Source organism: Egretta garzetta, unplaced genomic scaffold (genome assembly GCF_000687185.1).
Source record: "Egretta garzetta isolate BGI_Z169 unplaced genomic scaffold, ASM68718v1 scaffold85, whole genome shotgun sequence".
NCBI lineage: Eukaryota > Metazoa > Chordata > Aves > Pelecaniformes > Ardeidae > Egretta > Egretta garzetta.
Genome location: NW_009259718.1, coordinates 3,739,853 through 3,749,647, shown reverse-complemented (window position 1 = coordinate 3,749,647; position 9,795 = coordinate 3,739,853). Strand labels below are relative to the sequence as shown.

At 47.1% G+C, this 9,795-nt stretch overlaps 1 protein-coding gene across 2 annotated transcripts in view; it reads right to left on the bottom strand.

The window, feature by feature from the left end:
* USP5 (ubiquitin specific peptidase 5) overlaps window positions 1-8,837 on the bottom strand; it is a 13,149-nt gene extending 4,312 nt beyond the window's left edge. For both annotated transcript variants that reach the window (XM_009639123.2, XM_009639124.2), the window contains exons 1-12: window positions 8,694-8,837; window positions 8,347-8,413; window positions 5,381-5,514; window positions 4,927-5,072; window positions 4,452-4,636; window positions 3,767-3,861; window positions 3,046-3,239; window positions 2,812-2,883; window positions 1,462-1,543; window positions 1,128-1,253; window positions 542-695; window positions 50-129 (exon numbers count right to left, since the gene is read on the bottom strand). In XM_009639123.2, coding sequence (XP_009637418.1) covers window positions 50-129; window positions 542-695; window positions 1,128-1,253; window positions 1,462-1,543; window positions 2,812-2,883; window positions 3,046-3,239; window positions 3,767-3,861; window positions 4,452-4,636; window positions 4,927-5,072; window positions 5,381-5,514; window positions 8,347-8,413; window positions 8,694-8,792 — 1,434 coding nt within the window. In that variant the 5' untranslated portion in view covers window positions 8,793-8,837. The remainder of the gene's footprint in view (window positions 1-49; window positions 130-541; window positions 696-1,127; window positions 1,254-1,461; window positions 1,544-2,811; window positions 2,884-3,045; window positions 3,240-3,766; window positions 3,862-4,451; window positions 4,637-4,926; window positions 5,073-5,380; window positions 5,515-8,346; window positions 8,414-8,693) is intronic.
* Window positions 8,838-9,795: the final 958 nt, after the last annotated feature.

The window sequence follows — 9,795 nt, the reverse complement described above, 5'->3', positions numbered from 1 at the left end:
CCACCGCCTCCGGAGCTCCATAGGCCTCTAGGCGGGAGCTGAAAGGCACCTTGGCTCGCCCCAGCTCAGGCAGTGGCTGCTTCTCCTCCTCTGCCTGCCGCTTCTTCTCCTCATATTCCAGTAGTTCATCTAGAGAATAAAGCAGACGAGTCAAGGACTACCTCCAGGGACCTACAAAGCAACTGGTGTAAGCTACACCCAGAGGCAGAATATGCCTATAGATACGCGCCATCAAGAATGGAGCACAAAATAGACAATGTCTTTGAGAGAGCCGCTCTGCTACTGCAGTCCTGTTTTCCTGTTGAGTCACAGCCCAGCTTGTGGTGTCAGAGGGAAAGGTTCTAGAGGGACACCACTGTGTCACACCACCTCTGAAGAAGTCAGCCTGATCCCACAAAAACAGGTGAAGGATCGATCTGGCTTCAGAAGTAGCAAAGCCAGTCCTTGAAGAAGTCCCTTTCTTATTTAAGGATTTCTGTAATAAAAGTACAATACCCAAACATCATGTCTGCTACTGTTCTGGCCTTGGCACATTACTGACCTTTGTTGAGTGCAGCATCCATGGGCACAGGCAGCTGCATTATATAGTCCACACGCTGGGTATATTTCACCTTTTCTGTGGCCAGGCACTTCAGCTTCTCCTCCACCAGAAAACGGAAGACCTCATTAGGGTTCTCCGAGCTGCGGCAGTTCCTCTGAAGAAGGATAGATTAGAAGGATAGATGTAACATCAGCATGGCAGAAATAAGTATCTGCAGTAGCAGCGGTTCCACAAAGGACATGGCTAAAGAGTATTCACTTCCGTACTCCTTTCACTGGAAAAGACAGCAAAGAGTAAACTAGAGCCAACTTCTGTACCCCAGGAACCCATGCCATTCCTGTTCCTAAAGAAGACAATTTACATCTCCAGCTATGCAGTTCCCAAAAGAGATTCCTCCAAGGAATCATCCCTGAAAACATGGCCAAGCATCAACTGTTCTCTGCTCCCACAGGTGCTAGCTGGGCCCATTTCCCTGTGTTCTCTCCCTCTCTCTGCTCTGACTGCCAGCTTCTCACCTCTACTCCTCAGCCCTTCTGTGGGGCAAAAACAAAGCTAGGCTTTTCCATTGATTTGACAGAACCGTTACCTCCACCATGTTGATGAAGTGCAGAAAGAATTCCTGGGCATCCTGCTGTCGGTTGGTGGAAAATTCTGGGTGCCCCTTGCCAATGAGGGACTTAAACATGCGTGGAGCAATGCCATTTTGCATACCCTGCAAATAACAAGGTGGAAGAGGAAGGCGGTCATAATTTGCTAAGCATGTGTCCTGGCATGTAGCAATCTACACTTAGCCATGCTATTCTTCAGATGACAGGCCCCAGAACGATGTCTTCAGAAAGGGTTCTCTCTCCATCCCCATGTAATGCACACAGTGCCTCATGCAACACACACATCATGAGGATGCCATATCCAAATCTCACCTTCTGATCGGGCTGCTGTTCCCCATCTGCAGAAGCTGGCTTTGAATACTCCCCAGAAAGCAATCCATGGCCCAGTTTGGCTCTGGAATGATGAAGTCGTCACTGTTAGCATCAAAAAGGTTTCTGCAATCCCACACGCTCCAGGAGCGACATCAACCCATCCAGCTTTAAAGCTGCCATGGACTGTCAATCTCACAGAGATCAGCTGCACCAGCGAAGATCATCTTCGACATCATTGACTTGAAAGTTACTAGGACTTCTGGGCACCAATCTCAACCATTGCTTGCACAGTGGGGAGAACATAAAGGAACAGCTTCCTTTTCCCAGCAGAAGGGCAGCTGGTGCTGAGCCATACAGCAGCTGCGTAACAGCCAAACTAAGCTGCAGCCTGACATGGGTAAAATAGCAGTGTATCTTAACTGACTGTGCAGGAGACAACAGGGCAGAGTGAAATTGTCTGAGCCAGAAATAGCATTGCAGTGAGCAGACTGATCGCATTTTCCCAGGGGAAAGATCAAGAATGACTGCATGAGGCACTTAATGGACAACAGTAACATTCAGTGATTCCCTCCTATGCTCAGACTCTCCTACTAGTCCGCTTCACTCCAGTCCCTCCCCATCACTGTTGCCATTTGTCTGGAGCCAAACCCTAACAATTCCTACCTTTGCCCAGGCAAAAGTCTTTCTGGCTGTCTCGACTTAATCCCCTCCTCAGTGAACCTCACCCCAGGCTGTCCAAATTTAGAATCCTCCTTTACCACTGAACTGCCTTCCACAAATGCCACCTTCCATTCCTCCACCCCAAACCTCCATATACTGCTTTGCTGTTTTATAGCAGCTGCAGCACAGAATTCATGTATTTAAAATGCAACACCCTCCCAAATCTTGTGTTCCTTCTTCTGTATATACTCCTGCTATTGCTCGCACAATACCTCTTGCAGGAAGCCTCTTTAAGCATATATAAATTATCCACTGAGAATAAAGTTGCCTAAATCTATGCATTTCTTTGCTCTCAGCCATCTCCCTCTGTCGCAGAAAGCAAGCACCTTTTTGCTGTTACGCAGACAAAATATGCCTACCAGAAATCCCCCCGTGGTAACAGATGGTACTGCGCTCCCCATATAATACATTTAAGACCCTCTTATGAACACTGACTCTGTCCTCTCCAACTAGGGCATTCAGCTGAACTTCCTTGGCTTAGACACTGAGGATCAGTGTCTCTAGAGATGGACACGGAAACAGAGAGGCAAGGCTTGAGGGAGAAACCTGCAGCAAAACACACTGTAGCAGCGCAGAGGGGACGCACCCAGGCAGCCTCAGCCTTCCTTCTCTCACCAAAACTCTACGTACACTTGTGTGCTGAAGTCCTGTGTGGGGTCCGAAGGTGCACTTTGGAATATCTTCTCCAGCTTGTCCACGTACCTGGAAAGCAAACCGGAGCAATCTAAGGGACGTACAGGTTCGTCTAGTAAAGAGGCAGTTCTGAGCCTGATTACTGTAACAGAAGCTCCCAGCTCTAGGAGACCTTTGTACTGATCCCAGGGGATCCCAGGCTAATGGAAAGGAGTGATTAAGCTCACTTACTTTCTCTGGAAGTCTGGGATACTGAACAGCACCTGCATCACAGAATTGAGGTAGCAACTGTTGCCCAGGTTACGGATACCGGTGTACCCAGGCCCATAGAGGGGCTTGAGCTGCACACCAGACTCCTGGATGAGCTCCCACTCCCCAATGCGCTGGTTCATGTCGATTTCCAGTTCTGTCATTGTCTTGTCTGTCTGTGGAGGGAAAGAACAGGAAAAACCCTCAAAGAAGATTCACGGGAACATCAGAGGTGTGAAAAGTGCAATGCTGTAGAGAAACATAGGTCAAATCCATTCTGTTGTATTAAATTAGAAGAGGAGGAAGATACAAGAATTGTTTTCGTATATCTGAATACCTGGGACAGAAAAAGGAATGATAAGAAACATGGGAGAACGATCCCCTGTAAAGGGCCATGGAAATCACACACTAATACTGAACCTAGGGAACAAAGCTCAGCACCTGGGAACCTCCCTGCCCACAGTACTGACACAAAACCCCAAGGAAATAAACCTGAGGGACTGGAAAGAAAGGCAAAAAAGGCAATGAAAGAAGAGAGGCAGACAAGACAACTCTGCCTGACAAAAACCAGGGTTTCTTGACGAACAATGGTTCTGCACAGCCCCAGAAAGCTGGGATCCAGTTAAGACACCTCGAAGTTGCTTCTCTCCCGCTCTGGGCCTGTGGAGGACCATCCCCACCCCCACCCCGCCCCACCCCTCACCTTCTGCATCTTGAGCATGTCAATCCCAAAGTGAGCAAGGTGTTCTGCCAGGTTGGGATCCAACACCATGTCATCCTCATCGTAGGAGTAGACATCTATGCAGGAACACAGAGGAAAAGGAGAGACTTACAATGGTCTGTGATCTAACGTCCACTGCTGCATGATGAGAACAGAGTGCTCAGAACTGGGACTTTTAACAAACCGAGCAGTTGCAGTGTCTCTCCTTTCTCAGGAGAGTACCATGACAAGACAGAATATTGAGGTTCCTCCAAAAAGTGTGACAAGACAAACAACTTTGTCATTGATCAAGGTGCAGAGGTACATGTATGTCTGGAGTGAGGGAAGTGGGTTACCATGCCGTATACTCTCCATTCAGGCTTTGCACACAAAATTCTTTGATAAACATCCCACCACAGAAGGTAAGATGGCAACCTGGATAACTATTCTAAACCCCTCCAAATTACAAGGGAGGGGAGGAGGAAGGCAAGGTTTTATCAGCTGGTTCTTTGCCTGCCACAAGAAGCAGGTCAGAGTGGGAAAGTTCATGATATCAAGATCACTGAATGTTCCAGGTCATAAGATGGGCAACACCAGCCTAATTCCTGGAAATCCTCCCTTGTCAGAGACCACAGACAGCCTTAGTGGTGCCTGGCGTCTATAACCCTCACAGGATCCCCCTTCTCACCAGCCCCATCAGGAGTAATTGTTCCCAGTTTCACAGCCAGTGGGTAGCCAGTTTCCCGATAATGCTCGACTGCATGATTGTTGCCACCACTGCCATCAAAATAGCGTCGACCACAGAGGATGGCTCCATCAGTCATGTTCAGCCACAAGTTCTCCCTCATGTCACACTTGCTGCACTTCCAGCCACTATTGACAAGGAACAGAGAAAAAGAGATTAGGGTGAAAACCTTTGGGTTCTGCCTCCCGGGCTCTCTCCATTACTACCCACTGGCCATAGTATAAGCAATCTCATTCCTCTTTTCAGAGCACCAAGCATCCTGAAATACCTTAGTTTGCCATTTCCCCTGAATCTAAGGCACACTCAGACACTCCCAAAAGAAGTCTCAACTGCTGCTGCAGTCCAGGACAGGAGAAGGTGGTGATAGGGGTGGGTCTGGGATACAGAGTGACACAGCTAATTTCAGTACTATGCTCACCATGGTGGAATGCGGACATCATTCTGAAGTTGGTGCAGGGAAAAAGCATGTTTGGATACACGCCGAACCTCCCCATCCCAGGCCTGCACCTCCTGCTTCCGTGAGGCTGAATCTGCTGTCAGGATGGCCTCGACTGCACTGGCAATCTGGAATTAGGACAGCAGGAAAAAAAATAAATGAAGGGCACAAGGAGAGAAGCTTCCAGTGCCACAACACTCCACATTTAGGCTCAGATCGGCAAGTCTGTTGTGCCAGGGCAGCACTGAGGAGCCTCAGTCATAAGCCAGGGCTCCGTAATATAAAGCACTGTGCAAGTGTAGAACAAGCCTGATTACTCCAAGCTGAGACTTCACAGCAGTTCTGCAGGATGCTTTTTACAGGACAGTGGTTCCTCCTCTGTAATGGTGCATTTCCTCCTTAACAATAGAAAACACTGCCCTCCACCGAAACATACCCTGTCTCTGACCATGTCTGGTAGTCCCTCCAGCCCATCGCGAGGAATATCCAAATGCTCTGGGAAAATTACTATTTTTACATCTTCGTCATATTCAAACTTTTCCTCTGTAATGTCAAATCCACCTTCTACACCTACAGGAAGAAAAAACATTGTGGTAACAGGTAAAACTAAATAGCTTCTGAGGCCTCATTGCCCATAGCTTACATGAAACAAGGAACCATGACTAACGCAAAGCTCTAGATCAATGATCCACAACCTGTCTTCTATTTCTGGATCCCAAAGTTTCTGCTGGAGGGGTGGACTTCACGGGAGCAAATACAAGCCTAGCAACAATAGGTTTGCTTTTCCCAGCTCTTTTTACAGATGCTTAGAAGGCATCTCCAGACCCTGACTACAACCAGAAAAAAAGACCTGCTCTAGAGAGACAGTCACCAGAACAGAGCCACGATAAAGCTTTGCTGTTCATCCTTCACAGAATATCCAAGATGATGAACGGAGATGTGCATGATGTGATCATATTCTAACCCTGTTCAAAGGTCTAGTCTACCAGCAGAGCCTGGCTCTGCTTCTTGCCTTTTCCAGGAAGGACAGTTCAGAGTCTTGAACTCCATAACATCCAGAATTACAGAAAAAGTCTTAGGAATGGTATAGCACTAGTAGTTTCTCATGCCCACCGAGACATGTTTTCCAGAGGTTGCAACAGAAATGGGAGTTCCACACATAATGGGTTATTTGCCAGTTGTCAAGTCACAATGGACGGTCACCGAAAAGTAAAATTTGCAGCAGAGGGAACAGTTTTTTATTTATGCCGGTACTCAGGAAAAAACCTGGGCCTTTCCTGTTCTCCAAGCGTTGACACTTTACATCCCAGAAGGAAACAGGCAGAAGACACATTGCTTACTAGCAGTCCTAGCCCCCTATGTTTTTTTTTAACTGAATTTCCTTTATTTCTTTAGAAATGGCATGCTGTGACTGCAATAGATCTATGCCATAGATCTCTGAAGATCTGTCGCTGCAACAAATCCCTGAAGGGAACACCAGGTTTTGCTGCTTAATGCCTCAGCCTCAAGAATCGTGTGTGACACAGTTCTGATAACTGCTACTGCATTTAGTTAAAACATTGAAAAAATACCCGGTTCCCACAATATTTCCTGCAACCTTCCCCTCAAATACCTAATTTTTTTAGACTATGCACAAACTGCCATGTATGAATGCAGATGCGGCAAGCCTGAGTGATTTTAGAAATACCTGAAAACAGTCACCAACATCATACAACAACATACCGAGATAATCCTCTTCAGCACATCCCAGAGAGATGTCCTGTCACCACTTCATAGAGTAAAGCAATACACAATCCCTCAGGGCATTACACAATTCCTGAACTCTAAACAAACTAAGACAGACTGGTGAGGTCCCCTTGGTTGGTTACATGAACCTTCTGAGGCTCCAGATGAGGCGAAGGGTCTTCAGCCAGCAGACCGCCTCCTAGCCCTTTTTCCCCCCACATATAGGCAATAGCTTGCCATGAAGTACACTGCCTCCCTCTCCATGGTTTTACCTAAGCACCACAAACTCCGAAAGTCGTTCAACCCACACGTGGGCATGGAACACGAGCACTACAGATTTTTTTCCCCACAGAGAAGGAAGCTGAGGTACAGAGAGATTAAGGGTTACATTTTGCAGCCAATGACATTTTGCTCCTAAATCTTTCTAGTACTTTAAAAAATCTCCCATGTCGGGATTAGCTAAACCACCACAGTTTACCTAAAAAAAGAAGAAAAAAAATCTCTCCTGGATTTAAGATCACTGCCTCAAAAGGGCTAATACTTTCTTTTATTCTCTCCCACTCCATTCATGCCACTAAGCTGTTATCACAGGCAGCTATTTGCTGACCTAGTGACAACACCTGTCTCAAGACCTTTGTGGAATTGAGGATGCAGAAATAACTCATAATGCAGACTGGGCCTCATCTCTCCAAAGGCAGCATAATCTTATACATAAAAGCACTGGCTATCTGAAGAAACATAGATTCTAGTCTCAATTTTGCTAGAAGTGACCTTTGGGACTCCATTCACCTCACCATAAAAACAGGGGGCAGCCGAGTCTTAATGTTGGCATTTGCACTGTGGCAGCCTTAGAGTCACTGGACGTCTGCTACACAATGGCACACCCAGGGAAAGAATGAGCAAAAAGCAAGATGTGCACTGTCCAGGTTTTGGATTTCCCTCTAGTGGTCAGCTTCCAGCAAGCCAAGAACCTGTTACTGCTAAAAAATGTTCCTATCCTCTGGTTTATGGCTCTCCATAATGGTTCAGAAATTACTAGCTGAGACTGCTCCAAATAAGCAGCATCTTCACTGATTGCCATGACAGCCTTTGCAGCCGGTGCAAGAGAGTAATGGAACAGCAGTCCCATTCTTCCAAAAAAGGGCTTGTTTTTAATATTTTAATGTTTGCATGTATTTCCTCCAGTATCAGCCTTGTATTTCAAAGAAATATCGAGCCAAAAGCGTTAATACAGCATTTACCAGTAATTTCTTCCCCATCTGTATGAATGACACTAGTTCAATTTCTCAGAAGCTTAAAAAACAGTTTTTCTGTCAGAAACTTTAAACTTTTCTCAGACCTTCACATTTTTTCAAACTTCAGCCCCACACTGGATGCATCCATATAAAGCAACAGCCCTACACCACGCTGAGTCAGGCATACAGAGTTAAGAGAGGATGCAAAACATATTTATCTACAGAAGACATGATGCAGCTTTGAGCACAGAACAAAACTAACACCTCAACAACTGTTTTGCAGTAACTGCCCACCTAAGACACACTAGAAAACATGAAGCTTGAATTCCACCGGGGATACTAGCTTCAACTAGCCCAGAAGAGGAAAGGCAAAAGAGATGTGCCACAAAGCCAGGCAGGTCCAAAACAACAAGGACGATATGGTACACAAGTGCTTTCTTACCAATAGCCAAGCGAGTTGGTTTCTTCCTTGGGGGGTCCCCAGCACTGGAGTTGGTGTCTTCTTCCTTCTATCGCGTTGAGAGGAAATGGGGAAATAAGAGTTAGGGGGCTATGGCAAGCGTTAAGGATTGAAATTAAGCTACTCTGAAAAAAGAAAGAGGCCAGGCAGAAATAGCGGGGGCAATCCATACAACAATTCAATATAAGCAGAGCTGAAGAACCTCAATTCACCAAGAACAACATCAATTATATCTGAGAAGAGAAAACTCTGTATCTGATTGAATACAGAGACGCAGTCGAGCTCTCAATTTCTGAACAAATTTGACTGTATCTATTTTTATTTTTTACCGGTTTACGTGTTCTTTTGAGGTGCAGATAGACCCGCTGGCCTGTTTTCTGATAGTGCTTTTCTACATACTGCTTCCCAAAGCCCAGGAACGTGTTCATGCAGATGTACAAGCCGCCATCTGACTCCTGGAAGGAAGAAGAGAGAAAAACTGAAGGGAGGTGGTAAAGAATGCCATTCCAATGGCCAGGACAGGCACAGCCTTACCTCTAGGAACACTATTCATTATTCATTAAATCATGGGTACGGCTCATTCCTAAATACCAGCCATTTAGTTGGAAATAAGATGGCAAGCCCCAGCTTGGCTGTCCGAGAAGAACAGGTACTCCTGTCAGGATGATGTATGTGAAAACCTGTTTGCCTGTCCATTTATGGCAGGATGCTACCGAATCAGAAAAGCCTGAGCTTCCTCATAAGCTTACCTTGCACGCACAGTCCACACGTTCAGAGCGTGGTACAACCATTACCAACAAAACCATGCCACCCTGCCTGAAAGCCTAATTCCCAGTGCCATAGGGAACTTTGCCAAACTACAGTGTGAGGAAGGTTAACAGAACATTGTTTTATTTTTGCTGCTGTGTTCAAAAGCTTGGAGTAGCTCCAAAACAGATACAGAATGAGCCCTCCCCAACCCATAAGCACCTGGAAAACGCCACACTCATTCAGCAGAGATACCCTTTTTAAATCAAAGAGGCAAGGGACCCAAATACAGAGGCTGGAAACGAGGGAAACCACTAAGAAGCCCTCAGCCTGCTTCCCAACACTGATCTGCTGGGACAGAGTCAGAGCGGGGAAGCACATAGACAGGCATCACCGTGGGGCTCGGGGAGGGAAAGAAGGCCAGGCTGCCGTGTGCTGCTTCCTCCAAGGACACCACATCTTCCAGCCACGGCCCATTTCTTCTGGTGGGCTGGGGCACAGCCCGGATGGGCGCCTACGGAGGCCGGAGGGGGGACACCTCGCCCTCCCGCCGCCTGGGCCTCCCCAGGTCCGCCTAGGCCAGGCGGGGGTAGGGAGGGAGGAGCAGGGATGCCGGCGGGGTGGAGACGGCTGGGGAAGGGACCACTGCCATCTTAATGACACAGCACCGACTCGCCCCCCGCC